The following is a 19,326-nucleotide window of genomic DNA, read 5'->3' as shown; positions in this document are numbered from 1 at the left end:
TTTTACTTAATTTGCGAAATATTACTCCCCTTGTGCGTTTTTGGTACTCCTTGATGAATTTCAGGTATCAAGAACATAATTGGAGCATTATTGGGCAAGCTTGAGTACTTAGGATCAAATGGAAGCAAACTACATTGATAAGGATCATTTTGGATGTATTTGAGTTCAAATTGGAGCTCAATTGGAGTTGAAATTCATTCATATAATTGCGGAAATCGAGTCATGCTCACTCTTTTATCGATAACTTCTGACTCGATGCTGATATTGGGCTGATTCGAAAGGCACTGGAAAGTAGGCTTGAAGAGCTTTCCAACGATAGGTTGCACGGCCCAAAGCGAGTTATATTCTAAGAGATATGGGTCTTGCAAGTTGGCCCAGTTTTGGCTGAAATTTCCAACACACGCGGACTGCACGATTTCGGACTCTTAATGATTTTGTTTTTTTTTTTTTTTTGAAAGGAACTCTTAATGATTTGATTAGATCCTCCTTATCTTGTAATCAAAAGAGGCCACGAGTATTAGGGGATAAAGATTGTAATTAGGGGGATATTTTTTGGGGGGGAGGAGATATCACGTGAGATTGGAAGGGATTGAATTTCCTCTTGGCTTCTTCACGTTATTCACCATTATTTTACCCAAGGTCATGTTTCCAACATTCAAGTTTGCAATTTCATCAATTAATTCAAGTATTATTTTCTCTTCTCTATTCTATTATTATTATTACTGTTAATCATGCTTTCTTTTAATCTTTATTTTATTTATTCAATCATCATGTGTGAGTAGTTTTCTATTCTAGGGTTATGTTGAACCCTAACATGAATTAATACATGTTTAATTCCCAATTCCCAAACCTTGATTAATTTATGATTCATTTATTTTAGGGTTGGTTTTAAATATCAATATATGACTAGAAATAGTATATATTGAGTGTGATTATTTTTACAACGAATGTTGAATCTTAATCGAATCTAGAACCCTAATTTCAGATAAAGGAAATCATCCTTTTTCTTACTAGTACTACCACACTCCAATATTGGCGTACTCCCATCACATACAATTCCAGTAACCACATCATCAAATCCGTCCAAAAATGGAGATTTGCATCAGAAAAAATATCTCTGCAAACATTAGAAACTATCCAATCAATGGTCACCACGCCACCTCCAAAAACCCAAAAAAAAAAAAAAGTATAATTTCATACGTACTAATACTATGAATTCTTTCTAACTCTAGTAAAATATATTGAACCATGGTTAAGTTAAGACTACTATATAACTCCCATATCTTCTTCCCTGAAAAATCACAACTGAAATTACAGAAAGAAAGTAGGAGAGAGAAAATAGAAACGAAAAACGATGTCGAAAGTAGTTTCGAAAAATGAGCCGAATCTGAGGCGAGTACCAAGTCTACCAACGTCCAACACTAGCGGAAATGCTCCTATTCCTTTCTGTTATTACCCTATAGCTGCTGATGACACTGACTCTATCCCTGTGCCTTTCTTCATTGAAAATGGAAATGGAAATGGAGGTTACTTTTCTTTACTACCATTTCTTTTTCTTTCTGGGTTTTTTTTTTTTAGGTTTTGAAATTGTATGGGTTTTGTTGTTTGTTTTTTGTTCATGCTTGTGTTTTTATATCTTTTAAGGATAATGAGTTTTCTGGGTTTTGTTGTTTGATGTGTATGCTTGTGTTTTTTGATGTTTTAAAGAAAATGGGTTTTCTGGGTTTTTTAATTTTATGGGTTTTGTTGTTTTAGGTTCATGCTTGTGTTTTTATATCTTTTAAGGATAATGAGTTTTCTGGGTTTTGTTGTTTGATGTGTATGCTTGTGTTTTTCTTTAGGGTTTTCTGGGATTTTAAATTTTATGGGTTTTGTTGACTGTTGTTATTATGTTCATGCTTGTGTTTGTGATCTTCTAAAGAAAAATGGGGTTTCTGGGTTTTTAAATTTTTTATGGGTTTGGTTGTTTTATGTTCATGCTTGTGTTTTTGATCTTTTAAGAAAAATGGGTTTTCTGGGTTAGTTGTGAAATTTTATGGGTTTTCATTTGTTGTTTTAAGATCATGCTTGTGTTTATGATATTGTAAAGAAAACGGGTTTTCTAGGTTTTGAAACTATATGGGTTTTCTTGTTTTTGTTCATGCATGTGTTTATTCTGGGTTTTTTGTTTTGTTTTCTGGGTTTCAAAATTTTATGGGTTTTCATTTTGTTGTTCTATGATCATGCTTGTGTTTATTTCGTTTTCTGGGTTTTGTTCTTTTATATTCATGCTTGTGTATATGTCATTTCGTCCAAGATTTTTTCATGCAATCTGCAAATGTTTGTGCACTACATCAACACTCATAATATTTCTGGGATACTGAGATTTCTCTATTTTTGAGCTCATTTTACACTTAGTAACACTTATTTGGTTAGATTATACTAATATAACAATAATGGATATGAGATTTTTCTAACAAAATTACACTCAAACTCACGTTTTGATTTAGTATTTTATATTACGTATCAATATGATCAGAACGTGTTTTTGTGGTTCGATCGATAGAATTTTCTGTAAAGTGTTGGCCTACTTTTTATGTATTTTTATTCACCGATTGTTAAAATATGTAGACAACTACACTGGAAGCTCAGCAATGACACCTGAGAAAGTAATGAAGCAGCTCTACATTGGTGCATTTGAAGCTGATGATGGAATACGGAAGCAATGGACTGTGAAGCGACACGACGATGCAGTGCACCTAATGATGGACTTACCAGGGGTGAGGAAAGAAGACACCAAGATTTATGTTGATGGAATGACTCTAATGATGAAGGGTGTGAGGAAATTGGACCCTGCATTCAAGGATGTCTCTCAGACTACTACTCCTAAAACTATAACTTACATTGCTGCGTTTGATTTAGTTCCAATGCATCAATACAAGGTTGCTGAAATCAATGCAGAGATGAACAATGGAGTGCTCAAGGTTACAGTTCCGAAGTACAAGGATGAGGAGAGGAAGGATGTGTTTCGCATTCCCATCAATTGATTACTGATTACTGATTACTGATCAGATTGCTCGAATTTGGTTTCGGATTTACAGGGTTCATGAAGAACTGAGAACTAGTTTTTTTTGGTAATAATAAGTAGGAGTGAAATGTAATGCCATAGGCTATAGTAGTGTTTGTGTTTTGCTTTTGCTGCTAAGAAACTTGGGTGTTTTCACTGGTGTGCTTGCTTTTGTGGTTGTGAATATTGGTTTTGAATCTTGTTTCTTTTGGTAACAAAGTTATGATAAGGATTTCTTGAGTTGATTTTGCTTTAAAGTTGCTAGTTACATCATGCATGGAATAGTAGTTTTTTTAGCATGCAAATTATGGCTCAGCTTAGACTAACTCGAAAATTTAATCTTTGAAATGAAGTATTGCAAATTTTGATCTCATTTGTAATTTTTTCGAAAATATGTATTAAGATGTCACCAAATATGATATTGTTAGATTGATTTTTTTGTGTTTATATTAAAAACATTCTTGTTTTTTTTTTCATAATTGCAATATTTGGGCTTTTGCATAAGTTTTAAAAAAATTAGTAGTAAAGATTATTAATTAAACGTGATATTTGAAAAATATAGTAGTATATTGAAACTAATCTAACAATATATTGTATGATAGACATTTATTATGTAAGAGTGTAAAACTTCAATGCGTGCATTCTATTATGTAGCTTAACATGAAAGCTTCCCTTCATTAGATCTTTTCAGTATTCTGTACTCCAGCCACATCAATTTGATCTCTTCTTACTTTCAGCAATTAGGTAACTCATCAAAGTTACTACTAATGGAGGTTAGTTCATCTGTGATTCTAAGGTCGTCGATGAACTTGTTACTAGTCTTACTTCGAACTTTGACATTGTTGCCAATCTCAAGCAACAAAAATATCAATTCAAACCCACCCCATGATGCCTTTAAACGACGATACAAGTCCGTGCTCAACAATCCATGACAATCTCATCACTGACATCCATGGGGGTCGTCGTTTCTTCTCTCCTAAGTAAACATCTAGCAATCCCCATTGTCGGCACATCAAGCACAATACTCAAGCAATCAATGTGGCAAATCTGATCGAAACTTAATTGGAATTTGAGATGGCTAGAGCAACGGGTATCCTAACGTATAACTCGTTAGGGTCCAACGTTGGGAGCAAGGCACTTGTAGTGATCAGGTCTGGTCGCACGCCCTTGTTACCCCATTGCTGTGTGTTGCTGCCTCCTTGACCTCGCAACACTCTTCAGGCTCCCCATCGCCAGGCTCCCCCATCGCCAGGCTCCAATGCCCACGCCAACAAAACTAGCTTGCTCAATACACAGCTCAAGGGACTGACAGCCCTTCTTTCATCAGATACACTAAAGGTCGCTAATCTCACTAGTGCTTTTCGTATAGTCCAGTTTTCGAACGATAGATATTACACCTACATCGGTGCACATCCCACTTCTAATCCAAGAGTTAAATTCATATCGGAGTCAGATTGGACTTTTGGGGGGGGGGGGGGGGGAATATTTCAATTCTCGACTGGCCCAGAGTTGTCAGCAAGAATTGTAGCAAGTTCACAAATCGTGACTTTCCCTATTGAGTTTCAATCCTCCTTACATATATCTCACATTTTCAATGATGATATACAACATTTCCCTTTTGATAAGCTCAATAACAACTTTATGCGGCAAATAAATGTTTAGCTCAAAATTGAAGATGGATATACTAGTGAGTTCAAAAAGTGATAGTGATCTACCAGATAACTTACCAATGCATTAGACATGTAATAAATTTACAATTAGATTGTAACAACAGAACGGGAAAGAAACGGATCAACCAAGATGCATATCTTAGAATGTGCATCACTTCCAGAGTTCCTCCATTGGGATCCCACGCTCACGAGCTACTTCACTAAACTGCTTCATACTCTGCACTGCACGTATTGTTGCTCTAGCATTGTTGAGAGCATTGTTACTTCCTAGTTGCTTCCCCAACGCATTCTCCAATCCTGCCATCTCCAACACAGTTCTGACAGCACCACCAGCAATAACTCCTGTACCAGGAGCTGCAGGTCGAAGCATTACCCTCGCTGCCCCATAGTCTGCCTCATTTCTGGTAAGACAATTGAATTAATATTTAATTTACAACAGGGACAAGCAACAGTTCGCAATATATAATTGGCATCTTTAAAGAAATTTTAAAAAGAAAACCCTACACAACACAAAAATAGCACAGGAAAGTAAGTTGGAACCAACAACAAAGAGAAGGCAGGAATGTATCATGTCGGGTCGTACGTAGACAGACTACAGAATCACTGGGTCATGTTGATATGGAGGAGTGATGAAGGCAGAAATTTGGAGGAAACGACTTTTATTGTCTCAGGTGTCACTAGCTTGAAGAAAACCTTTTCCTTCCCGACCTTTACTCAAATATATTGGGACGGGATAAAGTGAAGCTTTGTATCAGATTCACTTTCTATAGTTACATTCAATGGTAATTCAGATGTTCAAAAGGCCAAAACCTAGCTCTTTCTAGGAAGACCACCCTTGCATTCAATTTTTTAGGGAAAAATTAAACACAATGCTAATCAGAACAAAAGTTTAGATCCCAAAATCTATAAACTGCCTATCATCTTGGTGTTCTATTTGTCTTCACAATTTGATCAGCCATTCCAAAGTGTCTTGAAAAGTAAAAGTTTCCCTTGGACAACGGTATTGAGATACAAACAACAAAGACAACCTACTTCAAGTGCACAGGAATGCTAATTTCCTATCCACAACAGCAATTATACAGTTCATAATAAGACCGTACTTAACTGCTTAACATCTACAGAGAATTTTTGTTGTGAAATGTGAAACATAACATAAAGTGAGCTTACCTGGTTAATAAGTGGCTCAATTGCTAAGAACATACATCCACTAAAGTCAGTAGCATAAAGAGTGCTAGAAGTTATTAGAATCTAATTCTTAACAAATGAGATCAAGTTACTAGAACCATTTAAGTTAGAGGTTCTATCCACCAGCAGCTTTGCTTAATGCTTAGATATAGCTCTACAGCTTCACCACCAAACCGCAAAATCATCTATACCAAGTTCACTAGGAGAAACGTGGAACAACAGCCATAAAACCAAAGCCACATAAGAGGAAAAAGTGAACTGCAATACCTATGGGGAAAAGTGAGATACTTGGTCATAGGAACAGTTATAACATTACGACGAGCATCCGTGGCTGCTTTCTGAACAGCAGAAATCACCTCCTTGGCTTTACCAACTCCAACCCCAACTTGGCCCTTCTTGTCACCCACTACCACAACTGCCCTGAACCTCATGTGTTTACCTCCCTTCACCACCTTAGTCACTCTTCTTACCTGCATCATTCATACAGAACATACCACTTCAGTTGAAACTTAGAAATACACCAAAAACAGGTAAACCTCATTTTCTGATTGTATTTCTTCATCAAATTCATACCCTATGTTCCAAAAATAGCAATGTAGTAGCACTTAGACACTTACTATCCACCAAAAACACATTCAATCACCATCCACACCACTACACATGAACCCAAACCAACAAAACACAGTTTCAGATGTAAATTCAATTCGAACTTATTAACCAACACGAACACATTCGAGTTCGAGTACACTTTAGAAACAAAACAAAAAAACCCAATCATAGATAACATATCCTGAATTCTGCATTTCAACTCACCTCCCAGAAATGCATTTTTCATACACATCCAATTACCAATACATTAACTCAATATCATCATAAAAAACAATGCTAACATCAAAAACAACTAAAATTAATAATGCCCACATTAAAAATCATAAAATTGACAAGAATTTAGTGCAAATATAACAAAACCCACCTCCCAAACTACATCCTCAATCCAAAAAGGCAAAAACACACCCAATTTCATCTTTCACAAAATTCCCATAAAAAAAAAACCCAAGATTATAATCAAAAGAAACATGTGAGAATTACCTGAACAACACTCTCTTCAAACCCATCTCGAATTTTCTCTTTCTTACCTTTAGAACCAAACCCAATACTTTTCTTAACCTTAGAATTCATAACATAAATATCATTCCCAAGATAACTCTCCCCACTATAAGCTGGACCATAAAGCTCCTCATAAGCTTGAGCAATCTCATCTTCAGACTCAAATGGCGGTTCATCAACAGCACGAGGTGGGATGAAATCTTCTGGTTTTTCCGGAGGGTCGAAGGTAATTTCTTCATCTGGGTTACCTTGGTCGAAGAAAACGATGTCAATTTCTTCTTTTTTGGAGCAATGGAGGTGAGTTTGAAGTGCGCGAGTTGAGGAGAGAGAAAGAAGAGGTGGTTTTGAGTCGGAGAGAGAGAGAAGAGAAGTGGTGGGTTTGGGAAAGAGAGAGAAACGAGGGAGGTGGAGAGAGAGAGAAGAAGAAGTTGAAGAAAATGGTGTTGAAGTATTCGCCATTAGAGAAGTGAGGAAGGAAAAAGAATAGAGATTTTGAGAAAGGATTTCTGGGTTTTGAGCACTTTTACATATGATGATATAATGGATGATATGGGAGGTTGACTGGTTGAGTTGAGGATGGAAGCTTATCTAGAATAATAAGTTTCACCTTGAAAAAGTTTTAGTGAAACAATTCTTCATTTTGGTAAAACATGTTACATTTCAATTAACCATGAAATTTTACCACTTTAAAAAGGAACTAACAAGATTTATTATGAATATCTATACAAATATATTAAACAGCGTACAGTCTCAATTTTAAAAAAATGTGTAAGTGCAAGGTATCGAATACGTAATATTTGAAACAAAAAGTAAGAGCTTAACCATCAATACACTATTACTTTGTTGTCTAATGTTTCAAATAAAATATGATGAAGTCTTGTATTAGTTAAAATTAACGAAAAAGACTTAAATAAGTATATATATATATATATATATATATATATATATATAATATATATATATATATATATATATATATATATATATATATATATATATATAGTATATGTCTCTAACTCTCTTGTTACGTAACTTACCAGAAAATATTGATATAATATTCTCTTACCAAAATTCCTTTGAAGATATTGTTTTCAAACTCAAACCATTCAAACAAAATTTACTTATTATGTCGTAACGTAAATTTTTCAATTTCTTAATGGATAAAAAATACGAAAAGTAGCAAAATAAATTATGAAATTTAAAAATAATAACAAATTTTGTTTATTGTAACTGACTCGAGGCATAGTCCGGGAAAAAAAAAAAAACTAGTTATTATTATTCTTTGTGTCCTCCACAGTTCTCTTTGGATTTTTTGGCACATACTACCTCCGTTTCCTAAAGATCTTCCCTCTTTCCGTTTAAGTGCGTTTCCAAAATATCTTCCCTCTTTTACTTTATTACTTATTTGTTTTTTTTTTCCTTTTCACCCTCTCATGTCCCTATCATATGGTCCGCCATTACATTATTAATTCAATTTTACCCCCTTTCTCTTTCCTACTTTAACCTCTTTTTATTTGTTCATTTATCTTAACCCCTTTCTCTCTCCTACTTTACCCACCCCACACCCCACACAAATTAATTTTCATTGGTATCTGTAGTAACAGTAACAAGGAATATCTTTAGGAAACAAATGTAGTATACGGCAAAACTTGTACCGTATATCTAGTTTAGAGGTGTTCAGGAATAATCAAAATCGAAAAATCGTACTGAATAATCGAAAAATTGGTCAAAATAAGAAGTAACTGTAACGTAAAAATAGGGGTTAAATGGTTCAATTTTACTAAACCGGTAAAAATAATGGAATAAATGGTACGATTAGGGTTTCGATTGTTTTAGAAAAATTGGATAATCAAAAAACCGAATATGTTTATTATATCTAATTGTTCTTTAATTTTTTATATAAAACTTAGATTAATTAGTTAGTTATTACTTAGTGTATTAAGTTAGGTTACGCTGGAAATTGGAAACAGTCAAATAGAGTTAGTGTCATTATCCTACTTCTACTAGTAATGGACTTCTTTTTTTTTATGCATTTTGTTAAAATCTTTTTACAATATGGCAGTAGTTATAATTAGTAAAATATTTACTTATCTCAACTACTATACACTGAAGGATTTGCCAAATTAAAGTCCGTTTAATTGTAGTGAGAGGGGATCTTGGTTATTTCGTTATTCAATAGGGGACTTATATTTTGGATAAAGGATGGTAGTTAATTAAAATTTGTTTAATTAATGCTTTTGATAAACATTTATCAAATTCTTGCTTTATTATTTGTTGTAGTAATCATGTCTATTAACAACAACACCAAAGTAATTTGCTCTACGTCCTTTTGAAGGACAAATTGAATGATGAACATTTCATTGCAAGTGAAAGGAATATGAGAATTGTTCTCAAAACTGAAAAGTTCAAGAGCTTTCACATGCAAGGAGAGGAAACAACGATGCAAGAGTTGCATGAAATGCTAACTCAGACCGAGCGAAACATCCCTAACATGCCTAGAAAAGAACATAAGGATGTTCTTATGGTTAGTAAAGGGTCGCTCAATAGAATTGAGATTGCTATTAAGAAGGACGAAAGCAAACAAAAAGCAAAAGACTGCACCAAAATTAAAAGTTGTTGGTGAGCACTATTACTTAGGGCTGACAATTAGGTCGGGTTGGGTCAATTTCAGGTCGACCTGATTTATATTTCACGTCGAAAACCTCAACCCAAACCCGACATGATTTATATTTCGGGTCGAAAACATCAACCCAAACCCGACCTTATATGTTTCAGGTTGACCCGAAACCAACCCAAAATGACCTGAAATAAGAATCTAACTAAAATACTGCCAACTTAATTCGCAAAGCACTTGTAGATGTAAAAGTTAAAGTTTCAACTTCCTACATTCAAAACCATAAATTGGCCACCAACTTCAGATTACAAAACATAAATTCAAGATTTAACTATTTCTTGCAAAAAGTAAAATAAAATAGTTCAATTCATTCAAAATAGAAATCTTTAGGTTTGACTATTTCCCATGGCAGCCTCAACAACTTTTAAGGAAACGGAATCAATCTACTCCTTTTTTCCTTTCCTGTAACCCCCTTACCAAACGACTCCTTAAGGTCAAAGACTTGCAATAGAGACCATGAAAAATGAGTAGATCTAATTGCAAATGAGAAAGTATTTAAAATGGATGATTTAAAGTCATAGATATCCTAAGTGCCTTATCAGAAGATTTAAATGGTTGATAGGATGATATATTAATTTTTGTGAATCGGGTGTTGTGGCTCGTAAATTACTCACCCTTAAATATAACTTTTATGAGCTCAAAATATTTGCAAGCTAATTTATTTTACATAATAGTATTCACTGGAAATTAGAAGTTTATATTCATAAAACTGGTGAGAAAAAAGTAGGAAAAACTTCATTCTAAAAAATACTATAAAATATTATAGTATGTTGAATATAAGTTGCTCGGAAAAGCTGAAGACCTCAACTTGAGCTCCAATTCAAGTGTAAAGTGAGCCGAAAGCCCCAAGCTTAAGCTCAGTTTGGCTCCTTAACACTCTTATTGTTAACATATGTTGTGGTCAACAATGTTGGTAACTTAATTAAGAGAGAACCAACAAACAAATTGCAAACTATGCGCATTCTAATATGTCACATGTAGTCATGTAGAAGTTAAAATAGCTTCTTGTTGTAAATATAGCTCCTGATGTATTTTGATAACTTAGGGATTTAATTTTTGAGAGAAGAGTTCCATAGGTTGGCTTCCTTGTATTCGAAAAGAAAAAAACTTTACAATAATAATATAGCTCACATTCAACTATGACAGCAGCCCTTCGGATACCTGGTGCGACCAAATAGTATGAGGAGGTATTGGATCCTGAACACGAGAAAACTGTCTCATTGATATTCGACTGATGCAGGAAAGGTGCATGTAAGAGCACACGATACCATTTAAACTGACGTGAGATCTGCTGGGATCCGAAGTTGGTCATTCTATGCCGCATATCAGAACAACCCATCAATATCAGTGCCACCAAAATTTGCTGCAAGAAGGGAATGTCAGGTATACTCGATTCACTCAACAATGAGTAAAAACAAGAAACTGCTTGCTGAGCAAAGTGTTCTAAGAGAGACTCAAAAAACGAAGCAGAGCAGGCACTCACCCGCTGCCCAGAAGATCAGCTGCTAAACCGTGGTGAGCAAGATGGAGACATATTTCATGAGAAAAGCTATGACCAAACTGAACCATCATGGTTTCCTGCAAAACACGGACATGCATACTGATCAAGCAATATTATTTTGAAAAAGATTGTTCTATATGCAAAGAATTTCAGAAGTGGATGATCAACCAAGACCTAGAACACATACATAGAATGATAGAAGTGGCTCAAGAACCAGGCCAGTCTTGGTCAATTATGGACTATTTAAAACTGGTTCCAGGTCCCGTATTTATCACTGATCCAGGAGTAAGTACAAGGAATCCCATAGAGATCCTTCATAAGAAAATGCTAGTCCTAAGCAGCCAACGAGTGGAGTTGGTTCTTTTGAGTTACAACTTATACAACCTTGGATTGGTTGGACATTGTTACATCAGTTGTCTGGAGAGAACAAGAAACTGAAACTTAGCGCTCAAGCTAGCATGAAAGTAAAGGCTAAAAAACGTCCGCAAGTTGATTGGTACTTTAAATAGTTTGTTTTGTTGATTCAATAAACTGTACAAATGGTTTTGCCGAGATTGTTGGATTTCAGGTGTGGACACCATCAGTTAGTTTGGTTGGTGTTCAAGTAAGTTAGTTAGTCTTGATCCTAAGTTTGGTAGGCATGTCATATTATGGTTAGGAGTGTCTTATAGCTGTTTGTTGAAGGATGAAGGCCGGCAAGGCCCCAATCACCACCTGATCCAGCCACATGTTATTTAATTTATCTTAATGTTACTCTCTGCATTTTATCTTTTCCTAGCTTATGGTTCCAGTTCCAGTAGGAAACAGGTATGAAGTCCTTGAGATCTTACTCTGGACAGGTTAAAGGAGGATTTTTGTTATTATATAGATCACCACCATAGACCTGAACTGAAGTGATACAGGGTCCACAATTAAGCCCATAACTAAGGACTAGAACCCCAGGAGTCTTTGAAGGCAGCCCAATAAAGTTAGAAACTCGATCTGGGTGGCTGGAAGTGGAACACATACATGCCACATGAAGTTATCTTCATCAATAATTGCTGGATTGGATATCAATAAAAACATCTGATACTTTCATCATAATGTCATAGTGAACGACATTTGCTCTCCAGCATGATCTGAACCATGATCCACAAGTAGCAATATCCAAGTGCCTGGGACATTATGGACTGAAACTTCTAAAGCACAATATAGGCCGCAAAAGTAAGCAAAAATGTAGTCTAGAATTGATACTGAGTCCAGCCATATCATGATAGCATTACATCAGGGATCTGCATTTAAGTCTTATTCTCTGTGATCAATTGAATAACACGGGCTATCCAGGATGATATATCGTGGTGTAGTTGTTTGAGGATGATATTGTACTATGAATGAGTTTAGAGATGAGGTTAATGATATATTGGAGCGAAGGAGACAAACAATAGAAACTTGAGGATTAAGATAAGTGAAAGCAAAATGGAGTACATGCAGTGCAATTTTAATATTGGACAGAAAGGAGTTTAGCATCAGTGTACCTTTGGTCGATTTTACAGAGGCATGGTAATACTAACCAAGACATGATTCACACAATACATTAAGTTGGTTAAATGGGGAGCGGTTTTGTGTGACTGTAATGTAGCTCTAAGGTTGAAAAAACATTCTAAGCTGTTACACCACCATTATTTTATGGGTTTGTGTATGTTATAATGGATGTGAGAAGACATTAAAAAAAATTTGGAACAAAGATTTTCAATGGGGGCTGGAGTTGTATAATATAAGAGAGAACCGCTTAAGGTGGTTTGGGCATGTGAGATATCAAGCACATAATGCACTGATGAGGATAGTGGAAAGTTGGAATGCCGAAGATTTTAGATGTCAAGGGAAGCCAAAGATGATTTGGATAGAGGATTTGAGTTACAATATGAAGCATTATGTTCATGAGATATATAATCTTGACTCATGCATCCGATCCCATCTCATTTGGAATCAAGGCCCTGACATTGTTGTTGTTCGTTGTTTCTAGTCGATGGAGAAGTGCTACAGTGAGTGTTGTCAGGCTGCTTAGTTTACATTTAATGAAGGTCACAAAGTCAATTTGGTTTAAGTTCCTATTGGGCTTACTAATTTCTGTCTTAATTTAACAAATCTTTTATGGAAGCTGTTTTAGCTTCACTGTAATGCACTATTTAGTACTCCCTCCGTTCCAAAATATAGTTCCCATTTCCATTTTGGGTGTCCCAAAATATAGTTCCCATTTCCATATTTAGTTCTACATTTTTCCGTAATTTGTCTAGAAAAACCGTGTCCCATCATCTATTTGATTCTTGAATTTTGTTTTTTCTTTTGTTTATTCAACCAAAATGTTACAATTAATGTTCTTTCACCAATTATTCTCCATTCTCTCTCCTAAAATCATCTTTTCCCATACAACATTTATTTAAATAAACAAAAAAGCTTTATTATCCCTCTTAGATTCTACTTGCATAAATTACCGTGAAAAAAGGGAAATGGGAATTTTTGTGTTTGAACTTTGTGTTTGAACTGGACTAACTGTGATTTAAGATACTATTACTAGTGTTTTGAGGTTCCCATTTACATTTCTGGTTGTGTTGAGCTTGTGTTTTCAAGACTTTTTTGTTGCAAACTTGCAATAGGATACTTAAGGATAAAGATTTACACTATCTCTAAGTGGTTTAGGAGCAACTAGGCATATTATTCATAAAGCTATAATGTGTTTATTATTTTCAGATATTACGAGAATTGTTATTTTGACCAATCCTGTAATTTTTCCACGATCTTAGAGAGATTGTGTTCATGTCCTCTTAGTGATTTCATGAAAGAAGACTTAAAGCAACTTTCTGAGTGGTTTTTGTTTACAGCATCCTTTGTGGAGAAAAACAGTTCTCGATCGTTTCCTACAAAAAAATATTCGAAAATTATTCGAGTTCGTATGTTTTTCTCAAGAACCCTTCATTTTCGCAAAGTTCGATCAAAGGATCTATCTCCATATTGTCCACAATCAGTATGGAAGGATAAAGTTTGATGTTTATGTATGTTCAAAGGCAAAGCAACAGGGTCTGACAAAAGAGGTGCTGCTTCATATTCCAAGACATGGAATAGACACAAACCAATCATGCTGCTTACAATTGCTGGGACAAGGATATTCCCGCCTCAGGGACAGTATAATGATATTAATTATACTCTCCTAGGGAACATGAAGGAGAAGGTGAATGTCATTTAACATTGGCAGTCAAAGGGGTCAATTCTAAGCATCCACTAAGAAAAGAGAGAGCAAACCACCAGCAACATACAACTTGTTTACATTTCTCCTTAACACAACAGGTTTCACTTTCAACATAAAAACATGAACTATTCTACCGAGAATAAAACCAATTTTTATGGTTATTTTCCATGCATGCAATTGATTTGAAACTTCAGAAAGGATGTGTACAAGCCATTCAAATGATAAGATAAGTACACTTACAGTGACCAGAATGTTGAGTTGCCTGTCCAGGATCTATGAGACTCAAATCCATGTCGTGTGTTATTGTCCAACCAGGTTCATAAGCCTCAAGAAAACCCATCTTTGCCTTGTTAGGTAGATCATGGGGATGAACAAATGGAACCCCTGGTGGCCACCCGATCTCCATTCTAATATTAGCACAAGGACTATCAAGTGAATGAATATGATTTTCACACTCCTTCAGGCTGCAGAATCTCAACTTGATGCCCTTCTTATCTGCAATCTCCTGAACTCTCTCTTTAAGAACTCTTTGTGCCTCAAGCCGTAGCCGTTTGGAAGGTGGCAGCGGTTTGCACTTTGAGTTGTTCTTCCTTCTCTTAATTAAGGGTTTCATTGTTCCTGTATCAGCATGTCATCGATCCAAGAACCTGCTGTTATAAACTGCTCACTAAGAGATAAAGTTGAGGGGAAAGATATAACACACATAAAGCAAGAAGCAGGGACGTTAAAGAAAAAGATAGCTAAGGATGCTATTTTGACACAAGTTTAATATGTTACCCGACAAACATCTCAAGTTGCTAAATAATAATACCAATCCCTTCTCTCTCTTTCCACCACATTACAACTGAAACCATCTATTTCGTTATAATCATATATAACAACTGACAGTTATTACAAGGAGAAGTTATACAATCTTGAAATAGTTCAACGATTAATTAGCAGATGTAGACATCATTTAATGTATTAAAAGTTAAAAGAGAACGGATGGTACACCTAAAGAAGTGAAAGTAAACTTCTAATTAAATAATGCTGTTTGCACTCTTAGCCGGTCGACAGCTTTATCATCCTGAAAGCTGCGCGTCACCCGTGAATAGTAAGGTTGTGGAAAAATTTGCCTGAAATGTCGCACATGCTTCTTAGCATAATTAATATAGGAAAGAGGATCTCTTATCCTTACAGACCAAAGAAAGCAACTTTATTTATTGGTTATTAACTATATTTAATTTCTAGCAAGTAGCAAACATAAAAGACCAATGCTTTTAGATGTTATACTTCTCAAAGATAAGTATTTTACATTACAACGCTCCTCCATTAGTTTTTATAATGTTTACCAATGTATTTTGTAGGAATTAAAGATCAAGGTTAGACCTCACCAAGTGTGAGAGACGTGTACTATGAAAGGGAGGCAAAATTTAGCTGGTTTTGTCCCTGCTTTTACAAAATGATAAACATAGCTATTAACTCATCATATATGCTATCGGTCCAAATTTAGATCAGTAATGATACAAAATTTCATTAGTGGAACAATTTCAAAGTGCGCTCGCCAAAATGAGCTATCATTTTTAGTGGAAATATGGTTTCATTGATTATTTGGACATAGAGTACTGGATGGCTTTGGTTTGAGTAATGTGGTCAAGGAAACTACTTCAGAGCCCAGGAATTGGAGCAGAATGATTCATCCTATGGCTCATATTAGTAAGACTTCTTACCATGTAGTCTTCTCAAAGCAGTCACTGTTATACAGTGAAAAAAAATGAATAGACCCGCTTTTGATGGTAGTAGGATGGAACGAAGAAGAAAGGTAGTCTAATGTCTCTGTTAAATCTCTAGTTTACATGTCCCAACCTCATTTCCGGTCTGTAATCCTCTCTCTACATCAACAAAAGTGTTCCACCTTTGCCTTTAAAAATCTCCGAGCACAAACAAAACACAGGGAAGACAAAGAAGAAGATGCAGAATTTTTAAAAATCAAAGGGTGTAGAAATTCTTGGTTTTAAAAAATTCAGATGTAGCAATTGTTTAGAAAAGGTATAAACACTGCACAAACTATATTGATTTTATTATTTGCTGACTTATTCAAGGAACAATCAGAATCCTCCATTGCCTATTTCATAATTTTCCTCTTGAAATTTGAACAATGAAGTTGAAACACATCAAGAATCATTGTTCCGGCGAGTAAATCCAATACAAAATCATTTTTTTAGTTCAAATCTTAAAGGAGCGACGCTAAGAAACTTAATTAGATACTTCACCTCTTAGACACTATCTAGAGGGGAGATAAATTTTGAGTAGAACAATGCACATAGAGAGAGAGAGCAAATCATTGACTACAAAGTATATTACTTGGGAGTATAAGGAACTAAGTTGATATCCTAAAACAACTCATATACCAGTTGCCTCATCTTTTTTTTTATGACCACCAATTTCTAAATCTTTCCTTCTTTTTTTTTTTTACCTTTGACCTCTTCCCCATCTTATTAAACTATTACTGTCGGAACTCACAAGACATGGCATAAATAAATAAAGAAATGCACACACTATAAAATTAGTCAGAATCTGGTACCGTCATGTGCAGTTGGGAAATTAAAACTTGGCACACTCTGTCGGTTCAAATGATTATCAGTAGGATGCGGTCTTTGCATAAAGTCATCAACTGGCACTGGAATCTGGAACTGCGCTTCAACTCCATGACCAGCAGCTCTCATCTCCGAACAACTTAGATTAGTCATTGATTTGGGCATAAGTTTGAATGTTACAGAACATCGACCATGAATGTCATTCTGGGGATTGCTGATCTCGATTCTGTGAAGTGCGGGGTTGATGTAACTGGCAGTTGCCTGATATAATGCTAGTCCAGGATAAACAACTGCTTCTAGTGGGCCAAGATCTCCATCCACAAGAACCCAGTGACCCTGGAAATCTCTTATATGCAAACCAGGTTTATCTGATTTCACAATAGATATTAGACTCTTATCTGCTGGATGTTCATGCTCTGAAAACATGATCAAACTACCATCTTCTTGGCTTGTTAAGCTATGATGTTGTGCTCCATGGAATGTAGGCCTAGCCTGACAGCAGACAGACAGCACAGAAGAGGATATTTCTCTGCCTCTCAAAGGTACATTGTCAAGAATCTCAGTAAAAGGTGAGCTGCGCAGGCTCAAATTAAAGCTTATGGCATCTAATATAACCCTGGTCGCTTTTCCAAGCAACGCAAAAATATCAACCAAACCAGCTGGAGAAAAGTCAATATCATTCCCTTGTTCCGCTGGCGTTAAACCAGGTCGAAAATCATAACTTTCCTGCCAGAGCTGCGGATCTGCATAATACCCAGATGTCTTGCACCACTCTTGCGACTCATTGGTATGAATCATATCTTCAGAAGGATATGATGGTCTATGGTGAAAGTAGAGACGTGCAGATTCCAGACAAGATCGTAAAAGAGCTCCATCTCCAGCAGGAAGCTGAACAATGGCAGCCGAGTACTGAGCTAAGGACTGACATAAAGTTGATACAGATACTTTGTAAGAATCAGAAGGAAGGCCTTCTTTGGCTTCCAGATCAGCAAGCTTTACACGGCCCAAAGTCGGCAGGCCATTGCCTGCCATGAACCAGACACCAACCGAATTCAGCAAGGAGAAGATCGATACAAAACAAACTTCTTAGCAACAACCACTACAAGAATAAGAACAAGGCATTAGATTAAACAGCGACGCCACTCATCAAGCAACACAATTTACACAACTAACATCAGTCATCAGCTAGACACACTTTCAACTCATACACCGAGCTTCGAAACGGAAAAGCCACTCATCAAGCAGCACAGCTAACATCAGCTAGACACATTTTCAACAACTCATACACCCAGCTTCATAATTCGGCAAAGTACTACAACTAAATTCATTCAAAAAGCCTACCTGATTTCTAGATAAAGATAGATAAATTCAATTCCGAAAAAGACTTTTACCATTAATTTAGGTTAAACACCTTGTTATCTTCTTCACAAATATTAATTAAATCCTTATACTTCACCTCGCAATCAAACTATATGCTAATTTCTAAAACTAGTAGTATCAAATTAATTACAACTATCCAAAGTCCCTGCATTTAAGGTTGTCAAGGAAGTACTTAAAAACTAAAATTTGCAAATTAAAACTGATTTCTCAAAATCTGGACTTTTTTGAGTTTACCAGTGAATGAATTCTGAAATTTTACTCATAATTTTAGTGTAAACTACAAATTCAAATCTTAAAGCTTATGATAGTAAGATTAGTCCTAAACAAACCTTCAAAATTTGGGAATCGTCGAGAAAAATCTTCAATTTATTCTCCGCTCACTCTTCTTATCTGCGAAAAATAACTTGAATTGATGCTGGAGACGAAATTAAATAATTTAGATATAGAACTGGAATTCGATGAATGTGGATGTAGAGAGAAATGGAATTTCCTTTACAATCGAAAATTAGCGCAAATTTCTACGGATTGAAATGGTTAGGGCTCGATTGGAATTTTCCCTTTGTAAAGGAAGAAAGTTTTGCAGAAAAATTACATTTGCATTTAGCAGCTCTCTTTTAACTTTGACGTCTTAGGTGTCGAGGTGATAATTAGGCATCACCTCCGATCTTAAAGACTAGCCTTACCTGCACGCAATGCATGCGGTAGCGTGTGAATACCATATGAAGTAGAAAATGAAATTACTTGGGTAGAAAATCTGTCTTTATATTTTGTTTTGTCAGTGATGTGTAGTTTAAATGTCTTACTTTTTCCCCTTTTTTCATTCAAAATAAAACAGTTAGTTGGTGTCCCCCATGTGTTGTCTTATATAATAGAGATTCTAGGCGAGAGTGTTAATGAGCCGAACCGAAATCGATCATGGGATTGCTCGGCTAGTAACTTTTATAGTCGAATTCGAGCCTATGGT

General features: G+C 35.5%; 3 protein-coding genes across 4 annotated transcripts; 1 reads left to right on the top strand and 2 right to left on the bottom strand.

Annotated features, from left to right (window-relative positions):
- Nucleotides 1-823: 823 nt before the first annotated feature.
- LOC104900660 (26.2 kDa heat shock protein, mitochondrial) lies at nt 824-3,286 on the top strand. Its single transcript, XM_010688147.3, has 2 exons — nt 824-1,526; nt 2,611-3,286. Exons 1-2 carry the CDS (start codon nt 1,355-1,357, stop codon nt 3,024-3,026), a joined length of 588 nt encoding a protein of 195 aa, XP_010686449.2. The 5' UTR covers nt 824-1,354; the 3' UTR covers nt 3,027-3,286.
- A 1,315-nt stretch (nt 3,287-4,601) lies between these two features.
- Nucleotides 4,602-7,576, bottom strand: LOC104900659 (30S ribosomal protein S5, chloroplastic). Its single transcript, XM_010688146.4, has 3 exons — nt 6,991-7,576; nt 6,169-6,371; nt 4,602-5,117 (listed from the first exon to the last, which is right to left on the bottom strand). Exons 1-3 carry the CDS (start codon nt 7,465-7,467, stop codon nt 4,868-4,870), a joined length of 930 nt encoding a protein of 309 aa, XP_010686448.2. The 5' UTR covers nt 7,468-7,576; the 3' UTR covers nt 4,602-4,867.
- Nucleotides 7,577-10,649: 3,073 nt separating this feature from the next.
- LOC104900658 (uncharacterized) lies at nt 10,650-18,990 on the bottom strand. 2 transcript variants are annotated; one of them, XM_057391106.1, is made up of 6 exons: nt 18,692-18,990; nt 16,970-18,081; nt 14,647-15,024; nt 11,371-14,077; nt 11,166-11,260; nt 10,650-11,045 (listed from the first exon to the last, which is right to left on the bottom strand). In XM_057391106.1, coding segments are annotated over exons 2-4 (1,425 nt in total). In that variant the 5' UTR covers nt 18,015-18,081; nt 18,692-18,990; the 3' UTR covers nt 10,650-11,045; nt 11,166-11,260; nt 11,371-14,075. The 2 variants fall into 2 exon arrangements, with proteins under 2 accessions (XP_057247089.1, XP_057247088.1); XM_057391105.1 differs by lacking the exon at nt 11,371-14,077 and having other exon boundaries at nt 18,692-18,989.
- Between the last annotated feature and the right edge of the window lie 336 nt (nt 18,991-19,326).

This window comes from Beta vulgaris, chromosome 8, assembly GCF_026745355.1.
Source record: "Beta vulgaris subsp. vulgaris cultivar EL10 chromosome 8, EL10.2, whole genome shotgun sequence".
Taxonomy (NCBI): Eukaryota; Viridiplantae; Streptophyta; class Magnoliopsida; order Caryophyllales; family Amaranthaceae; genus Beta; species Beta vulgaris.
Note: the sequence above shows the minus strand (reverse complement) of the source record. Positions and strands in the feature narration are given on the sequence as shown.

What these genes read in the sequence shown, in the direction of transcription:
- LOC104900660 (XM_010688147.3), top strand. Translation starts at nt 1,355, where the DNA reads ATGTCGAAAGTAGTTTCGAAAAATGAGCCGAATCTGAGGCGAGTACCA. An exon ending in AAATGGAAATGGAAATGGAG is followed by an intron (nt 1,527 to 2,610) that starts GTTACTTTTCTT and finishes TAAAATATGTAG; the next exon opens with ACAACTACACTGGAAGCTCA.
- LOC104900659 (XM_010688146.4), bottom strand. Translation starts at nt 7,467, where the DNA reads ATGGCGAATACTTCAACACCATTTTCTTCAACTTCTTCTTCTCTCTCT. An exon ending in TTGAAGAGAGTGTTGTTCAG is followed by an intron (nt 6,372 to 6,990) that starts GTAATTCTCACA and finishes TGAATGATGCAG; the next exon opens with GTAAGAAGAGTGACTAAGGT. An exon ending in TATCTCACTTTTCCCCATAG is followed by an intron (nt 5,118 to 6,168) that starts GTATTGCAGTTC and finishes TTGTCTTACCAG; the next exon opens with AAATGAGGCAGACTATGGGG.
- LOC104900658 (XM_057391106.1), bottom strand. Translation starts at nt 18,014, where the DNA reads ATGGCAGGCAATGGCCTGCCGACTTTGGGCCGTGTAAAGCTTGCTGAT. An exon ending in TTTCCCAACTGCACATGACG is followed by an intron (nt 15,025 to 16,969) that starts GTACCAGATTCT and finishes ATGCTGATACAG; the next exon opens with GAACAATGAAACCCTTAATT.